At 39.2% G+C, this 20,047-nt stretch overlaps 2 protein-coding genes across 2 annotated transcripts in view; one reads left to right on the forward strand and one right to left on the reverse strand.

Moving 5' to 3' along the window:
* The window catches only part of LOC102291464 (synaptic vesicle glycoprotein 2B), a gene marked incomplete in the record, with an annotated part of 48,778 nt that extends 32,795 nt beyond the window's left edge, over positions 1-15,983 (forward strand). Inside the window, 4 exon segments of the mRNA XM_014337168.2 lie at positions 6,069-6,202; positions 8,526-8,726; positions 9,537-9,696; positions 12,477-15,983. Coding sequence (XP_014192654.1) covers positions 6,069-6,202; positions 8,526-8,726; positions 9,537-9,696; positions 12,477-12,660 — 679 coding nt within the window.
* Positions 15,984-16,741: 758 nt separating this feature from the next.
* Positions 16,742-20,047, reverse strand: part of LOC102310060 (aminopeptidase N) — a 12,074-nt gene continuing 8,768 nt past the window's right edge. The window contains exons 4-7 of the mRNA XM_005933573.2: positions 19,406-19,573; positions 18,882-19,022; positions 17,244-17,325; positions 16,742-17,158 (exon numbers count right to left, since the gene is read on the reverse strand). Of these exons, the coding sequence (XP_005933635.2) occupies positions 16,994-17,158; positions 17,244-17,325; positions 18,882-19,022; positions 19,406-19,573 (556 nt within the window). The 3' untranslated portion in view covers positions 16,742-16,993. The remainder of the gene's footprint in view (positions 17,159-17,243; positions 17,326-18,881; positions 19,023-19,405; positions 19,574-20,047) is intronic.

The following is a 20,047-nucleotide window of genomic DNA, read 5'->3' on the forward strand; positions in this document are numbered from 1 at the left end:
AGACTTGTCCCGTCGAGGTGGCTCTTCTATGTGGCTCTTCTAAGATGATCTCCTGTCTGAACTAAGGAAAGAATGGTTTCTTTTGTCCTGTCCGGTCTAAGAGAAAGATCTTCATTAAAATAGGGATTTGTGTTGGTGTGTGAGACTGTAGCTGATAAGTTTATATTGTTAAATGGTAAATATGAGACAATGCATTTTAGATCATTTTATGGAGAAATGCAAAGTGATGTAATGAGTAGTGCAACAACTTACTTTCTCCTGGGAGTAAATTGTTAAGTGATCGATAAGGAAATCAGAATCACTAAATTCTAAATAATTCACATGCCTAGTCATAGGGACTGTGTGCATGACGGTTCATGTGGACACTGCCTGTGTCATCTGTGCTTAAAGTGATCGAGCCAGTAACCTTACAATCAGAGGCTTGGTGAAGTTATCCTCACTTCCTTCTGGACAGATACTGAAGCCCGAGCTTCCCCTGATTCATCCATCGGAGTGCAAGTGTGTGAATTTTGTGTGAATTCCCTTGTCTCTAGAGTTTGCTTTTACCTTACCTTAGGTATAGGTAAAAGCAAACTCTAGAGACAAGGGAATCTACCAGTAGCCCTTAAATCCAGTGATGTGAAAAAGCACCCAGGCAGTCTCACAATGATGTGTATGAGGTTAGTGCAATCTGGTAGAGGGGAGAACACATCAGCAAAGGGCTGCTGCAATTCAGAAACATCTGTTCTCTAGGCCATCACAAAGGAGCATAGCAAGACTGATAGAATTTGTTTGTCTGCCTGTAAATCAATCAATCTATCATTCGCCAGGCTCATTAGACTGTCTTCACCAGTCTCCATGATTGGGATAATAAATTTGCCTTGCTCCTGCCCTGTCAGTTGGCATCACCTCATAATCTTCATCATTCATTTGCCATGTGACTTTGAAGGACCCTTGCCACTTGGCAAATAATTTAGTGGTGGAGTAATGGAGTAAGATAAGCACTTTATCTTGTGGTATCCAGGCAAATAGCTTTTCACAGGGAAATGGAATTGGAGGCCTGGAGTACCTTCTGCACTGCAAGCAACAGAAGATCCAATCACCAATACAATCAATGGTCCTAGTAGTGTTCATCATCACTAATGAACTTATGAATTGTGGGTTTTAGAGTCTTATTCAGCTGCTTCAACAGGCCATCTGTCTAGGGGTGATATCCACTGGTCAGAATAGACATAATACATAGGAATTCATAAAGCTCTCTCAGTGTGTGGAACATGAATGATGTGCTCTGGTCCATCAGAATCTCTTTCAGGATTCCTATGAGAGGAAATAACCTGAAAGTAGGGATGGGTATTGATAAGATTTTAACGATTCCGATTCCATTTTCGATTCTGTTTAACGATTCGATTCTTTATCGATTCTTTTAAAAAAAGGAGAACACACAGGTCGAATAGCTTAGAACTTTGTTTTATATCTTCTCTTTGAACAAGATAGAAATTTAGGAGTAACATGGCCTTACAAACCCAACAGTGAGATCTTAAGAGATCCAGCCTACGGCTCTTTTTTTTTTCTTTTTTTTTTTTGTGTCCCGTTTGGATCTTTAGCCATCAGAATTGTTGTCTTAAGGCCAAGAAAGATGCCAAGCGGATTTATTTTACCAAGTGGATCATCATGGCCTTGCCATATTGGTCCATTTGATTGACCTTTATTATAATTATGAATTTATTTTATTTTCAGTTGCTACAAACGGGACAGACATGACTGGGGGATAGGACAGGGAGAAAGAATGAAAGAAAGAGAGGGAGAGAAAGAAAACCAAAGGGGAGAAGAGACGGTGAGAAGGGGGGAAAGAAAAAAAAAAACAAAAAAACACCTGGTCACCTGTATGGAGAAAAAAAACAGAAGAGAAAGCAAACAAAAAAAGCAACATAATAAATACGCACCATCACAATAAACTAGCTAGCAGTAGATATCAGTAGATACTAAATAATAAACGATATTGTGCAGCACACAAGATAGACAGCGCACAATGTGCTTTGAGGCAGCAGCCAAGAAAGGTGTAGTCCGCGTCTGTGAACACCCGTGTGTACACCTGTGTGCATACCTGCACAGCAAATCCAGCATGTCCAAATTAACACTGTCAGATTTGATTTCAACACTATTAAAGTGTCTATATGGGTCCACACCAGAGAGTAAAGCCCCAAAGGAGAGGTCACCCAGCAGCTACGGAGCAGAGGCCAGAGGGGGTTGCAGTGGCGTGCCTGCGGGCTCTGCCGGCGGCTAGCTGTGCCAGAGAGGACTGAGCTTCAAGCCCAGAGGCCTGAGGGCACCCCACCCCCTGGAAGGGGCCCAGCCGGGCCACAGGCACCAGGCCCCGCCAATCGGCCACCAGGAGTGAGCCGGTACATACATGAGCGCCCAGCCCCAGACGACAAGGACCACCAACACACCAACGTCTGAGGGCATCAGCCACCTGAAGGGAGTGTGGTGAGGGGAGATAGGCCTCCGTACTTTAGAGGGCCTGAGATGTACCCAGAGAGGTTGAGTCTAAGACCCAACCTGACATATAGACACAGACGAACAGGCGCACGTGGACACAAACGTGCATTCCCACCCCATATACACAACCAAATACTCGGCACTCACCCAACGTGTAGACAGACACAAATAGACACTGCACAGACAGTCACACTCCCCAAACATACTCTATATCCCAGGTCCAGGTACCACCGCCCCCAGAGGGGCAAGCCGCACCTAGACCCAGGAGATGTAACCCTTCTCTCTGGGGTGGAGGCAAGCGGACCACCTCCTTATCTGCAGTAGCAGGGAGGCCCCGCATCCCAGACCCCAGTCTGACGGCCAGCACCTCCTCCCAGCCCCCCAGCCTATGGCTCTTCAATGGGGTGTCACAGGGTCCCCAGGAAAAAAAATTGCAAATGTAAAATAATAAAATAAACTTTCTTCTGTAGCAATAACAACGTATAACATAAATTATTCAGTAGCAATTACACAAGAATATCCAGTAATGTCCCTGCCTACAATTAAACACATTCACTTATCGAAAATCGGGGGCATCTGCTGTGGCAAATGGGTGCAAGCCTTTTACCACAAACTTAGTCACTGCTCGGTGACATTCGTGTATCCTGGCCTGAAAGGAGACGCTACCGGTAGACCCCAGCCAGTCTATTTACAAAATCAGCAGCTGCGCAAGGCAGGAACTATTTGCGGCCTTGATTCTCTGTTTTGGCCCTCTATTTAATTTTCACTGGCACTATGGGACAACTGTGAACATTATTATGTGCATGCTTAAAATCCACACACAATAACTCCACCATAGCTCAGGTTCTGAACCAGGCTCTGGTGGATTAGTGACTGTGTACAGCCTGAATCCACTCATGCCTGGCGTATACTACTACTGCCCGTCACCCCTCCCAGGGTATGGGCCGCCAAAGGTAGATCTGACTGTGGAGGCCAGGCAGCCTAGCGCAGCGGTCCCCAACCTTTTTTTCTTCAGATTTGGTGTATACCCCATATACCTCATTGCATTCTTACTGGATGGTGTATGTTCATCCTGAACCTTGGAGAGCTGGTGGCCCAGACCACCTGACCAACCTCTTTGAGTGTACACTCATTCTGGAAATGCCTGGGACGGGTGGCAGGTGTTTGTTCTGCAGGTTGGGTACGGGTACATGGTAGCTAGCATGATGGCCACATCCTCACCTATTCTGATGTCTGCAGTGGAAGCATATAAATGAATATCTGTCACCATCAGCTCCAGCAGCCATTGTTCTCATTCAGACTCCCCCAGCTCCAGTCACCTTGGCAGCATCCTTCAGTAGGGCGAAAAACGCACAGTCCTGTCTGCTTTGAAAATGGTAAATGTACTGGTATTTATATAGCCCTTTTCTACTCTAAGTGAACAACCAAAGCACCTTTTACTACTATGACCTTGGAGACCGGTGGGGAGGTTGCCATTCTCAACCGGGACAGCAGGCTCTGCAGCAGCTTGGTCTACTTGTCCAACAAAGCCTGCAGCAACTCTAGGTGCTTAAACCCATGCTTGCTCTGGGTGCCACACAGCCATTTCAGCTAACATTTGCACCAGTGATGCTACTGGCTGCACCATTTATTACTCAGATGTCATCTAGTGGATACCTTAAGCACCAGTGTGGCAATAGCTAGTTCTGCTAGTAAGGATGAGGGTCAGCTTGTGATTCGTTTCGATATTTATTTGACACACTTTCAAATCAATTCAATAACATTCAGTTCAATTTTATTTTTTTTTAAACACCAAATCACAACAACAGTTGCCTCAAAGTGCTTTATTATTGTAAGGTAAAGACCCTGTAATAATTCAGATAGATAAGTATTAATATCCTCCTGCACAGCGATAAATATAAGAATATGATTTAGTCTTGAATTTTTTCTGGCTTGTTACTGGTATGCTTTCTTGGCATAAGCCTAAAGAACCACAGAACCCTTGCTGTACCGTGTGATTCCTGGCTCAGTTTGTCATAAAATAGTTCCTACAGGTGAAAACTAAAAAGGGTGAGTTGGTATTTGACTGACTAAAAATAGCTTGGAATGGACAGGGATTGAAATGTAATGTATTTTGGTTAAATTAAGGGCAATTTGTGATTTGGGCTGTACCTCTGACTCTGAAGGACAAGTTATTAAAAAGGACATCCACAGGCATCGGCAGTTTTTATCTGTCTTCAGAGTTGAGCTAAAGCTTCAAATACAGCTGTTGCCAAAACATATCGCTGCAATTTGTTCGTATTACCAAATATATATTAAAAAACAAACAACAACAACAGCAAACCAATATTCACCTATGCTTAATACTCTAACTCTGGGTATTTTAACAGGGGTTAGAGCTAGAGCTCTACACTTGTGCAGGTACCATTCACAGCTGAACCTTAGCATTCTCAAATAAGGGAATGCATCTTCAAGTTTTAAGTACAGATATAATGTATATTTTGTTATATATTTTACAAACTTCTATGCTCTTTTAGAATAAAATGCACAGAATTGGGTTTAACTTTCAGTTTGACATGAACCACATGATTATAACAGGGCTTCTTTTTTCATACATTGTATTGCCATGAAGATTGTTCCACCATTTTCACTCCAACATGCTTTTGCATGCTTCAACTTGTGTCAGTTTTGGATTTATGCCCACTGTCCATTCTGATTCTGTGCTGATAGCAATAGAAGTAAGAGTCCATGTTTTCCATTTCTCAATCTGTATTCTCACCTGTACTTGTGTTCTTGTAGATTATTGAACATCCTTTATATAGCATCCTTTAAAACTTATATATAGCCAAGTTCTAATTAAATCATTATCTTGTGCTGATTCAAATATGAGAAATCTGCCAACAGCTAAGCTTGAGGAACGACTGGTCATGACCTACCTGAAACAGGAACAGATGAAATGCAAGCTAGAATAAATTTTGCTGTGATGCTCATGGATTTGGGTTAGGGTTAGGCAGGAAAATTCAGCGTTAGTATGGTGCATTATGTATTTACAATGCTGCTTGAAACCATACCTACACTCTATGTGAATATTGTCTTCTTCAAAAATTGACTTTATGGTCATCATTTCATCCCTTTAAAAACTCTTTTCCAGCACTTTCTAAATTGTTGTCACCCTACAAACAACACATTTAAAAAACTAGGCACATAAAATGTATGCTTACTTCTTACTTCCTGAAACTTCAGAAACACTACCCGGTATGCAAGGACCCTCTGGAGACAAAACTCTGCTTTAGTTATTCCACTTAGTTATTTAGTTATTCAGCTTAAACAGAAACTGATAAAATGAGTCCCTTAAATAGTTTCTTCTCCCTCGTTTAAGTACCTGTTAAGGAAACATACCTGTAGTGGAGTTTTTGATTGTAGATAATTTTGTTTCGGTGCAGTCAGGTACTGACGTGTTGATATGTAACATTTACCAAGAAAGCTGTGGTTCTATTTTGAAATTGCCCTTCTGTCCCTAAGGATTTATATTCCTGAGGTAAATTTGAACTCAAGAACACAAGTCAGTGCTTAGATTTGAGAAAGGCTCTTTGTCCATCCCATTCTCATAGGTTCATCAATATAGAGATGAAGTCAGTGAAATTTAAAGACTCTCTGTTTGAAGACTGTCACTTTGAGAACATCAGGTCCTCTGAAACAGTGTTTGAGAACTGCACCATCCACTCCACTGTCTTCTACAACACAGGTAAGTTTGAATGGGACAATTTGTTGGAATTGGTTGCAGCTTTGGTATAGAAACGAATGTGAATGTGAGTGAAAATGGTTTCTACCCCGCAGGTATGAGGGGTAGAAACCCCTCATACCTGAGGGGTATGAGGGGTTGAAAGGCTGATAGGGCATTATCGTCACTCTGCTGGGCGGGCAGGTGGATAGGCAGCACCGTCATCCAAGTTCGTCAATGCAATGACTAGAGAACTTTACATTTTTATAAAGGGTGTCTTTATTGAACATTATACCTACATTTTCTTTCTTTTAATGTAATGTTAATCTTTTGGGAGGGCTGTAGCACAGGAAGAACAGCAGGTCACCTACTAATGGGAAGGTTGGTGGTTCAATCCCTGTCTGCTTCAGTCTCCATGCCAAATATCCTTGGGTGAGAAACCTACCTTAAGTTACTCTCTGATGCATCTATCAGAGTATGAATGTTAGATAGAAAGCACTTGCATAGAAAAAAATGCTTGTGTGGTTGAATGAGGCAAATGTGTAAAGCACTTTGAGTGCTCAGAGGGAGTAGAAAAGTGCTGTATAAGAACCAGTCAATTTATAATTTCAATATTTGTTTTTTGGATGACAGAAATCCCAGCGATTTTGAAAATATTAAACCATGATTTACTCTACTGCTTTCCAATTGTCTGCCTCCAGTGATTTTCATTTAGAAATGTGGTTTCACATTTTTCATTAGTTTGAGAACAGTCACAGGCTTCAGCTAAACATTTTAATCTTTTATCACCAAAAATTAATATAATAATTACAATAATTAAAACTGTGAGGTTCTATGTCCCTGTCATTCAAGCCACAGTTCATTAACTACAGTGTTTGCCCCCTTCCTGATTTTCTATTTCTTGTGTATGTTTGTCACACAGGTCATCAAAAAAATGTAAATATTAGACAAAGATAATACTAGTAAACACAGAATATAGTTTCTAAATCTCTGAGTCAGAAAAAGGTTACAAAGCCAGTCCTGAAGCTGTGGGACTCCGGCAAACCAGAGTGAGCACTGTTGTAAAACATGGAACAGTGGTGAACATTCCCAGAAGTGACCGGACACAGAAATTTACCCCATGAATGCAGTGACAACTTATCCAAGATGTCACAAAAGACCCCAGAACAACATGCAAAGAATGAATATATGTAGCTGTGTGTTCCAACATTCAGAAGAAGGAACTGTTGTCATGGCTAGAAAATGATGGGTTACATCACATATTCTATGGCAAGAGGGAGCCAGGACAACGGGGGGGAGATATCATCATCACCCCCACCCGAGATTGTGTACCAAGGGCCAAGTACGATGGAAGAAGGATCGTTGAGTGTGAGAGGATTTGACCTGAAATATAGGATCGTGGAGAAGCTTAAAACCTGGACCCTCCACAGCTGGTTACCAAGATTACGTGAAATACCCCTGAAGGTCTACTAGACGATGTGAATGCAGCACTATGGACATTCCTACTGTGACCATCATCAAGACTAATCAGCTGATCTACACCACGGCAGCAGTAATCAGTGAGATGCTTGAATACAAGACGAACAGCCAGAAGGAGCAGTACCCTCCATGGAGAAGGAGACTAGATGAAAAAATCATGGTAGCACAAAGGGAGTTGCAGAAAGGTGCAATGAAGAAGGTGCCAAAGAAGTACGGCAAGCTGTCCATACCTGAGGCCTGGTGAACTGCCAAGCAAAGACTCACCTGAAGAGGTACTGAAGGCAGGAGAATGAACCTGGTGTTCTCCACAAAACTATTCAAGGTATACAATCAAGGTATGACAAGTGAAGAGTACTGCAAGAGTATTGGGGGTAGTGGATCCAAGAGCAGACCATAGCAACCTGCCTGAACAGGATCCAGAGATCCAAGAAACAGTTGGACAGCACCAGGCCCTGACATGATTCCCACCTACTGGCTGAAGAAGCTGACTGCACTCCATTAGTGTCTAGCAGCACAAATGAACCAGCTGCTAGTCAATGAGACACACCCAGAATGGCTAAAACTTTTTACCAGTTGTGTATTGTAAAACTGTTTTCCTATATCTGTATAGTGTAGAACCGTGTATCTGAGACTACTAATATAGACAGTTATAGACAGTTTTTCCGGTTTTTGTTTGTTTATTTATTGTATTTATAGCAGTATTCAAATGCAAAAACAAGTCAATAAACCTTTTAGAGATATGATGAGGTGTCAGTTAATGGCTCTTGTAATTTAGTTCCAAAAACATCTGCAAACACAAAAGCCATTTAAAGTATATTAACACTAATAAGTAAAGTATATTATATAATAGCCTTTCTACTCTCTGTAGACCTGTGGGAGGCAAAGTTTATTGACTGTAAGATGGAGAACACCACCTTTGAACACAACAAGCATGGCTGCCACCTAGATACTGCTAAGGAGAATGATGTCCTCATCTACCTGGTCAGCTTCCTAGGCAGTCTGGCAGTGCTGCCAGGCAACATCATCTCAGCTCTCTACATGGAGAAGATTGGCAGAGTAAAGATCATAGGTAAATTATGGAAGTTTGTAAAGGAGTTAGGAATGCAGTCAAGGAATATTATGTATATCTTTCATATTTTCGTACCGTATGTAATGTTGTAGAGCTTGTATTTTGTGTTGTATTTATTGCATTTCTGAAAGTTTCTGAGAGTTTCAAATGGGCTTCCTGGTTAAATAAAGGTAATAATAAGGTGTTTTAGTTGTCATCTGAGATTGCGTTTACCAAGTTTTAAGACCTCCTCCCATATGGAAAAGAAATAGTAAAAACATATATGATTTACTCATGAAAGTGGCCACTTTCTCATTACTTTCATATATTTTTTAGTAAGTATACAAAACATACAAGTTTCATTATATAATTTTTCAAGGGATCTTATATGTGTTTTCACTCTTGTATGCTTTTCATACAAGTGTCATACAAGACAGATAAAAACTTTATAAGATTTATATATATCTTTTCCATATGGACCAGATTCTTTTTTATTATTATTATATCCTGATACATTAAACTTTAAATTTAAAGAGGGTATTTTCTTTTTACAGGGAGTGTAAATCTGTGAGTCTGCATTTCAGTTCATAGTTTCATTGCATACCTGTGGTGGCATTCAGAAGCAATGTTGTGTCACTGTCCAAACATTTCTGGACATAATTTCACCTAGCTTTACATCTATATTTGATTATCTTATATAGGCCATAACTTTATATTACATTATTTTAGAACTTATGTTATAATGAACTCTTAATGCATTCTATAAATATGGTGCAATTTATTAAAAATACTGATTCTACAGGATTCATTACAAAACTCTGATCTCCCTAGGTGGATCCATGCTGATTTCAGCAGGCTGTACATTTTTCCTGTTTCTAAGCTTCAGCCAATCAGCAATCATTGCACTACAGTGTCTGTTCTGTGGTGTTAGTGCAGCTGCATGGAATGGAATTGAAGTGGTGACTGTGGAACTGTATCCAGCTTCAAAGAGGTACCAGTATTTTTCTTCTTATATATACACACACATATGTGTGTGTGTGCGTGTGTGTGTGTGTGCGTGTGTGTGTGTGTGTCAAAAGTACATTGTAGCTAAAAACTGAAGACATCAAATATATGAAGCAAGATATATGGAATTATGTAGCAAGATTAGATTCCTGAAAGTAGCCACCATTTGCTCTGTTGACAGAAGTGATAGAACTGAAAATCAGTCGCTCTGGAAAATTTCTAAAACTTTGAATGTCACTTCTTGAGTCACCTCTGCTGCTAAGGATACATTCATGTGAGTCACCAGCCCCAGAAATCGCAAGTTAACAGCACCTTAGATTAGAGTCCAGATAAATGCCACACAGAGTTCCAGTAGCAGACCCATCTCTACTTTAACTGTTCAGAAAAGACTGCACAAGTCAGGCTTTTATCAAGTCTTTGTGTGATGCAAAAGGTGAACTGATGGTCTCTACATGTATGGTTGCCACCGTGAAGCATGGAGGAGGAGGTGTGATGGTCTGGGGGTGCTTTGCTGGTGACACTGTTGGAGATTTCTTGAAAATTGAAGGCACACTGAAGCATGGCTACCACAGCATCCTGCAGCAAATTTCCATCCCATCCAGTTTGCGTTTAGTTGGACCATTATTTATTTTCCAAAAGGACAATGACCCCGAACACACCTCCAGGCTGTGTAAGGGCAATTTGACCAAGAGGGAGAGTCATGGAGTGCTGCGCTAGGCCAGCGTTCCCCAACCCCCGGGCCACGGACCGGTAGCGGTCCGTGAGTCGTTTGCTACCGGGCGGCGAGAATTGAGGCTCGGGTGTGAAATGTATGGTTTTCAGGGTTTTTATCGGTTTTTAGCGTTATTTTGTTATCGTTTTTATCGTTAACTCGGTTTTCCTGGGTCTTTTCACGTGTGTTATGAATAAATCTTCTTTTTCGGTACTAGTTTTATTTTGTTGTATTTATCCGCGACACTTTAAAGGCCGGTCCGTGAAAATATTGTCGGGCATAAACCGGTCCGTGGCGCAAAAAAGGTTGGGGACCGCTGCGCTAGGCTGCCTGGCCTCCACAGTCACCTGACCGAAATGCAATCAAGATGGTTTGGGATGAGATGGAGACAAAAGGGCCAACAACTGTCCGGGAACTCCCGGAGCCGGTTCTAGGAACTCCCTTCAAGGCTGTTGGAAAACCATTTCAAGTGATGACCTCATGAAGCTCATCGAGAGAATGCCAAGAGTGTGCAAAGTAGCAATCAAAGCAAAGGGGGGCAATTTGAAGAATCTAAAATATAAAACATATTTTGAGTTATTTTCCACTTTCTTTAGTGCATAATTCCATATGTGTTCATTCAAAGTTTTGATGTCTTCAGTAATAATCTACAATGTAAATACTCATGAAAAAAAAGAAAAAACATACATACAGTAACAGTGAAAATGGTAGTGTATGTATGTATGCATACATGTATGCATATAAGTATGCATACATACATGTGTATATATATATGCATACATATATATATGCATACATATATGTATGCATACATACATACATGTGTGTGTATGCATACATACACACACATGTATGCATGCATACATGTGTGTAAGTATGCATACGTGTGTGTATGTGTATGTATGCATACATACACACACACACATGTATGCATATATATATATATGCATACATGTGTGTGTATGTACGTACATACATACACACACATGTATGCATAAATACACACATGTATGCAGACATACATATATGTATGTATGTATGCATACATATATATATATATATATGTGTGTGTATGTATGTATGTATATGTATGTATATATGTAGTGTGTATATGTATATATATATATATGTATATGTATGTATGTATGTTTATATATATGTATTTTATTATATATATATGTGTATATATATGTATGTGTTGTGTTGTAATTCATACTAATAAAATCCATGTTATATTTTATGATATATAATATATTTATATATATATTGTGTGATGTATGTATGTATCATACATATATATATAATACTGTGTATGCTATCATAATACATAACATATGATATATATAATATATATATATTATATATATTATATTTATATATATTATTTATATATATAATTTATATAATATACTATAAATAGTTATATATTTATATATTAATATAATAGTATTTGGGACAAACAAAATATGGATCAGTGCATCTGATGAGAAATTCCCATTCCTAAAACCGCAGATTACAATATCCTCATATCACATATCCCTGACCACTTGATCACATCATATTAAATTCAGTAGGTAAACATAAAACATTAAAATATTTAATTTTGAAAGTTTCATTATTCCAAAGACTTCTTTTTTTAAATCATTTATTTCTTCTTTTTTTGTTGTTGTTGCTCAAATATGCTGCTGGGATCAGATTTAAAATGAGCCCGTGTTTTTACTTGCAACTAAAAAATGTATGTGAATTTTAAGTTTTGAGATCAAAAAGTTCCTGAACTCCACCTATTAAACCATAGATCAATAATTCAGTATTTATTTATTATTTATGTGATTCATCATTGGATCCTTGTTCACATTTCTTTATTTTCTTTAGGATGATTTATGTATAATATTGTTTATGTGTGAAAAAGATTGCACAGCAGTCTTGAAAAAACACAAAACCATATTTTTTCTGTTTGGACATTAAAATGTTAAGAAATGAATAGTCCTGGTGATAGCTTTATTTTCAATAAGGCTGCTTCAAAATGTCATTCTGTTGTCACTCTTTTCTCTTAGAGCAACAGCTTCTGGTGTGCTGAATGCTCTGTGTAAACTGGCTGCTGTTCTCAGCAGCTCCATCTTTGCTAGCTGTGTGGGAATCACCAAAGCCATCCCTATCCTACTATCCTTTACTGCGCTGGTGTGCGGCGGCCTTGTGGCCCTCAACCTGCCTGACACGCAACAGAAAATTCTCCAGTGAAGTGATACGAGCGTGTTGAGGTGGGAATGAGGGGGGTAAGGAAGAGGCCAAAACACATCTACTTCTTGTTGGAGGCTAATGAGTTTACCTTGACTCTGAACTTAAAAAAAAAACAAGACTTGGAACAACTCAAAACTGTTCATTAGAACAATTTTTTTCAGGTTGGAGGTTTTAGACCAGGAAAAAGCAGGTTTATGTTTTTCTGTATTTCTGTATGAGTCTTTATTGATGCCATGAATCCACTAAGGCAGTTGACATACTAACCATTTAATGATTTGTTTGACTTACGTGGACAGATGTTTTTTGAATGTTTAAAGCACGCGCTGTAATATATTGTGTCTTCCTACCACTATTTACATGCATGTCAGGGTAAAAAAAGTGTTATCTGTAATTTGCACCTTAAAAGTTTTTCCAACACTTTTAGCAAATAACCTGCTTGAAATCATGGGACAAACAGCTGAATAAAGATTTTCCGATTTCAACAAACTCTACCTACAAACATGTAACCCAAACTGTTTACACCATGCCTTAAAGCTTATACATAGTGACTTCACATTTGTGACTACATGTGGTTAAAACTGTAGTGACTTAAGGCAGCAAAGACAGACTTGGGTAAGCTCTGTTATCAATATTTCATAGCTTAAAAATCTGCTTTAGCTTTTCTTTATACTAAATAAATAAGCTAGTCCTTGTAAACAGTGGCTAAATAACCTAGCTTAGCAAACTAGCCCCAGACTGTAACAGATTTTCTGTGATCAGTGTGATTAAATCACATACTTCTACATATTAACGTCAAGATTAGGTTTTGATGACAGAAATGTGATGCTGTTGCTCTGTGAATTTTTGCAGGGGTGATCTCACTCATTCCAGTTCCCACGTGTCTTTATGTCTTGTAATGTTAATACTGTTCTAGTTTGGATTTTCACATCTGATAATACTGCACTTGTCTGTATATGTCATCTGTAATACACAATCAGTTAATTCACTGGTGATTCTTAGTTAAACTGAAAATATTAGCAACATAAGTGAAATCCCCTTTTCTGAAAGTTTATTTTGTTTTTAACTGTTGATGTCAGTTTTAAGGCAGTGGGATATGGGGATCACTATTTTCAAATATTTTTAACCAGATGTTTGACTGATTCATTGTGAAAATAACCTTAAGATCAACCTCTTAACATCCAGTATATTATTGAAGAACCATCTAGGATTAGGGTCAAGGACAGGAGTAGACTTTGGTAACTTGCATGTTTTTTAAGAACTGTTGCCTCTTTGGCCCACCAACACCTGTAAACAGAATTAAGTGAATAACTGTATGGCACAAATGTATGCAACATTATATGAAATGTAGTACCTTCCAGTTTCTGAAAATGTACTTGTTTATTATAAGGATAAAATACATCCTTTAAAAATAACCCTCATCGTAAACTTGTTGTTTTTAAGAGATTAATCATTAGCAAACAGTAATTGTGAGACTGGATGAAGCAGACAAATTTATTTTATTGACCTGCAGGACAGAGAACATTTGAACTTACATCCCCTAGACTGAAGAAATACATAACCTTTAATAGGATCCTAACAAGAGATATATTGGTCATACTGAAAATGTAATATTTAGGAAAATGGTTCTTCAAGCATTCTGCTTGGACACCTCTTTGCACTAACCTCTTTTTAAAAAAAAATTGGATGATTGTTATTGTTGGATGGTCATTCTTGCAGCATCAATTCACCTGCAGTTTTTAACAGCTCATTGCAATTAACTGAGATTGTCACGATCCTGGGTTTTCTGACCCAGCGGTTTCAGTTTCTTGTGTTTTGTCATTTTGTATTATGGTTTTAGTCCACCTTGTTAGTTTAAAGTTTAGTTCTAGTCCCTAGGTTGTTATGTTTAGCTTTTGGTTGTTAGATTTCCCCGTGTCGTTGCTCCTGTGTTCCCTCTGTGTATCTGTGTTCATATAGTTCTCAGTTCCTGTGGCTTGTTTCCCCTTGAGTTTTATTCCATGTTTCCACAGCCCATTATGCTCTCCCTGTGCTCTCTCTCTCCCCTCCGGTCTGCCTCTGTGTCCTTCCTGTGTTACGTTTAAGGCCCACGTCTTGGGTCAGTATTTTCAGTTCCGTGTCCCCCCTGTCTTGTTATGTGTTTGTCCTCAGCTGTGCTGCCTGTGTGTTCCCACGTCTCTCATTACCTTCTGTGCGTCATCCATCAGTGTTGTGTGCGTTTCCCCGTGGCCTCCCTGTGCCTTAGTTCATCCCAGTGTAGTTTTATATTGCCCTTTGCCATTCTGTTAATAAAGCTGTGTTTTGAATTTATCCCTGCGTGTTGTTAGTCCTGCCTTTGGGTCCTCTCCTGCCAGCACACAGCCGGTTCCTGACAGAGATGCTTATGATCAGTGAATATTGCAGTCACATTATTTAAAGTTAATAGAATATTTATCTGTGTATTGAAGTCCAACATTTTGTCTTTTTTGATGTTTCCGCATGAGTACTGTACTGGACTGTACTGGATTACTGTCATGTGCTGGGTCTTTTGACCCAGCATTTTGAGTTTCATGCCTTTTTGTAATATGATGTCGTTTGTATAGTTTAGGCTTCAGTTAGTTCTGTTTGAGTTCTCTGTTTCCTTGTTTAGGTTCCTCCCACGTAGGTGTCTCTCCCACTATGTTGGTTATAGTGCCGTGCCTTCATCGTGTGAGTCTGTCATGTCCCTTGTGTTTAAGTCTCCCTTGCCCTTTGTGTGTCTCAGCGATGTCTTTGTCTCCCTTCGTGTCTCGCTCCCTCTCTCCCTCTGTCTCCACCTCTTATTTACATGTTTCCCCTTGTCTCCCATTCCATCTGTCATGTGTGTTCTCCCTAGCCATCATGTTCTCTGTATTTGTTGCTTATTTATTTCCATGTCTCATTTCCAGTTTCTATTTCCCTATTGCCATGTCAAGTGTGTGTGTCTTGGTCTGCGTGTTTCCTGTTTTACTTTGACATTCCCGCGTCTTATGTTCAGCGTGTTCAGTTTGCTTCCTCCTGACTTGTTATTATGTTTATTCGTCCTAGCTGTGTTGCCCGTGTGCTTCCTTTTCCCTCGTCACCCTCTTGTGTATTCCTGTCTGTATGAACTCTCATGCATTCATTGTCAAGTTGTCTGTTATGTTTATGCCATGTTATCAAGGTTTCATGCTTCCAGGTATTTACGAATTCTCACCAGGTTTATGGTTTTTCATGTTTACTTTCTTGTTTCCACAGTTCAGGTTTTTGTTTAGTGTCGTATTGGTTTGCCTAGCCCTTTGTTTCATACTTTTTATCAAACACAATAAATGTCTTACTTTCAGTTAAAATTGTCCTATGTTGGGTCTTTAATTCTCTACTCCACATGGTCTGCCAATGCAGACCTTGACAAAATCAATACAGTGGAGTACAAAATATATGTGACCAAAGCTGTGTACTTTTATTTCTCTCTCTCTCTGACCTGAAGACACTTTGCTAGGTAAAATCTAATCTGCTGGTTGACTTCTCTTTCTTACAATTTTCACCTTCCTAGTTATTTTTTTTCACTCATACGTATTCTGGACTTAAAATGAATGAAGGCATTGAAATGAACAGCATTACAACAACATGTTGTGAGAGAAGGCAAAAGTCACAGCAAATTTTGTCCTTCTCTGAATACGCAGCAGAAATCTCGCAGTGGAAAAAGTATTGCTTATAAGAGGTTCCCTGCATCAGTTACTGAAAAAAGAAAATTGCTGTTCTAAGAGATTAACGAGACAGAAGGACAGACCTGAGGCAAAGACCCTATGGCCTGTATTTGTATAGCGCTTTACTTAGTCCCTATGGACCCCAAAGCACTTTACACTACATTCAGTCATCCACCCATTCACATTCACACACTGGTGATGGCAAGCTACATTGTAGCCACAGCTGCCCTGGGGCGCACTGACAGAGGCGAGTTTTGAAGTTTATAAAAAGTAAGGAAGACTTGTTCACCATTAAAATCAGACTTTGTCAGATCCCATAACACATCTATGAAATACATTTTTTAGTTCTGATGTGAGGATATCATCAAATCTGATATCTATCTAAAATAAAATGGGTAAAATGTTTTTAAAGTTTGGTTACATTTTAGTTTATTTGCATTTGTCAGTCAGTTTAATAAAGGGATCATCTGAGTTTATTATTTATTAAAACACATCTCATATACAGTCAAATCAAATTTAATTTGGACAGACATCTTTCACTACTTTATTACTGCATGCCGTTTTTCATTTTTAACACCAGTAGTTTATAAAATTGTCACTCTTTTTTTCCAGAAAAAAACCAAAACAACACTAAATCTCCAAACACACCTTTGTTACTGCATTTGATCTCCGTTCTGACTGTTGAACCAGTTCAGGATTTCCTGTTTGTTTGTCTGCAGCCACTTGATGTTCATTCTGGTCCTCTCCAGGGCCTGATCTATAGCCAGTGTGGCAGAACCAAACCCTGTTGCACTGTGCGCCTCGACAAACTCCTTCAGCTGTGAGAGAAATCATAGGAAAAGACTTCAGACAAAAGCTTAACATTTAAAAATTGGTTTTGTATTGTACCTAATCAATGTATACCTCCTGTAGTTCAGCAGGTGTGGAGAACCTCGCTGTTACCCCAGTGATCATAGAAGCAAAGGAGAAAGAGCCCACGCCATATCTGAAAGAACACGAGAATGCTTTATTTCACAGATTCTTGGAAGCTTTGCACACATAAAATTTGGCATATTTACAGTTGTGGTCAGAAATTAACATACATTCATGGGAATGAATATCATGGTTTATTTATGGTTTATTTTTTAGTTTTATTAAACCAAAGCCAAGTTACAATTGTATACATTACGGTCATCAGTGTGGTAAGCAGGGAATAAACCGAAATGCAGGACTCCACAGACTAAACATAAACTTAAAGGCCAGCTTTACTGCTAGTACTCGAACTCAAAAATACTAAATACTCAGGCACAGATGAAACCAGGAACGTGGAAACTAGGAAACACACAGGACGAGTGAAAAAACAGCATGAGGAGAAATGAGGGAAATGAACTGAGGCAAATGGAGGACTAAAACAGACACAGGAGGTTACAAAGCAGACTAGATACACCTAGGGAACACACCGGAACAGAAACTGACTAATGAGACAGTAGGGAGAAAAGTGAACAGAATGCACACAAGACAGGGGACTGTCTAAATAAAACAGGAAACATAACACTGAGACAGAGACAAAGATATACAAACTTGACAGAAAAAGGGGAAAGAAACACGGAGACTAGAGAGAAAAGACCATCTGACACAACTAAACAGGGAGAGACCAGAAACCACAGAGACAGAACACGGAGACAACCAGACAGACATGCGGAAATAGAGAGGAATCAGAAAAGGGAACTAACGAACTATAACAAAAGCTAGGCAAGGGCCTAAAGCATGAAATAACAAAACTCAAAAGGAACAAATGATAAAAAATTATCAATTCAGTTCAGTTTTATTTATATGGCACCAAATCACAACGAAAGTTGCCTTAAAGCACTTTATATTATAAGGTCGAAAAACTTCCTTTTAACAGGAAGAAACTTCTAGCAGAACCAGGTTAAGGAAGCTGAGCCTGGTCCATTTACTATCACCAGCTGGGGTGAAAGGGGGAAGACGGGACAAAGACATGCTGTGGAAGAGCGCCACAGATTAAAATGGAGTGCTGGATAAACACATAGTGAGTGAAAAAGGTCACTGAAGAATAGGGATGGGTACCGGTATCCGGTGCCATTATGGCATTAGAGAAAATCCAAAGTAAATTCAAACGTGTATACCCTTTTTAAAAGTCATTATAGAGCTATGCTGTACAACCATTTCCTGGAAAAATAAAGTTACTAGAAATCATCAAGAGCCACAAATTACCATAATAATCATGCCCCTGTAGACTTCTGACCACACCTGTACCAGCTCAGGTTTTGAACCCTCCTTTACTTGGCATATAACAATCCATTGTGACTTCAATTGACCGTATTAAAATATTCATTCAGGACTTAAACTGATGGTTGATAAATGCTTTCAGAATAAAAGAAGTGCTGATTATTATTTTGTCAATCAAAAAAGGGTAAAAGTATATTTTAACAACCTTATGCTACTGTGCTAAAATTCACACTCCATGTTGATGTTTTCTGTATTTTCAGTTATTGCTCCACCTCACACATGCAAATTATTTTTTATCAGTGTGATACTAACTCTGTGAACATGTATTCCCAATGGTTTCTGACAAAGTCCCAAGCCAGCTTTTGTCCTGCTCTGTTGCTGGCGACAGATGTGATGACACTGGTGGCATCCTGCTTCCGGATGATAGTGGAGTTTAAAGTGTAAGACAGATACCTGTGAAAACAGTTAAAACAAGAAATGCACTTACTAAAGCTCCTTCACCTATGTTTATTCTTGGAGTCTCTGCTGTATCCACACTCAACTCAGTGTTTCTTAAAAAGTTTAAAGCTACAATAGATTGCAAAAATAGTTTCAGTTTTTATAATGAGTTCCTTTATAAGTTTTTTTTTTATGGGAGACAATACTGCTTTAAAAAACAGTTCTTTTCATTATATCAGTTTGTTAATTCTAAGGCTTTAACCCAAGGAGCTTAAAAAAAAATCTGCTTTGTTTGTAAATTCCCTGACTTGATTTATGGGCCACATAAGGGATTTTCTTACTGACTTGTTACATCACTATATGTTCCATTTATTTGTGCACAGGAAGGACACACATACCTGTTTAGCAGCTCTGTGTTGTTTGTGCAGGCCAATGCAAACATGAGTTTGTTGGCCTCATTTGCTACAGAAGCAATCTTAAATTGTGACCATCCAAACTCCCACTCAGCCTCATCACCTGCTGCAATGGCACTGCAGTACACCACTGAACGCAGGTTGGGGTGGATCCTGAAAAGGTTACAGTTAACACACTGCTGAGTAAGTATCTTAAAATACATCCTGTTAAAAAGACTCACTGTTAGACTGACGGATTTCTCACCAGTGCTTCCCAACCAGTCTAACCCAACTCGTCACACTTGTCGACTAGTGAGTTGACATTTCCCACCAGAACTGACGGCAAAAATGGCGTGTACTTCTACTTACTAGCCTTTAGACACCACATATTACTGAAGTTGAGGAAGCCATTCTGAGGGTGACGAACAAGGGCTAAGAAGATTATCTCTTGCGGACATTACTTTTCCCAGAGTTGTGCACATCACGATATTTGGAAAATACACATTTAAAACTGAACACTCTCTCAAGAGCTACTCATACTTGCTGCCACTCAATATGGTGAATTATTTAAATTTGAATGATTTCAGAGGTATTTACAGTGGGGCAAAAAAGTATTTAGTCAGCCACCGATTGTGCAAGTTCCCCCAC

Source organism: Haplochromis burtoni, unplaced genomic scaffold (assembly GCF_018398535.1).
Source record: "Haplochromis burtoni strain Fernald_Lab_line unplaced genomic scaffold, NCSU_Asbu1 Contig_169, whole genome shotgun sequence".
NCBI lineage: Eukaryota > Metazoa > Chordata > Actinopteri > Cichliformes > Cichlidae > Haplochromis > Haplochromis burtoni.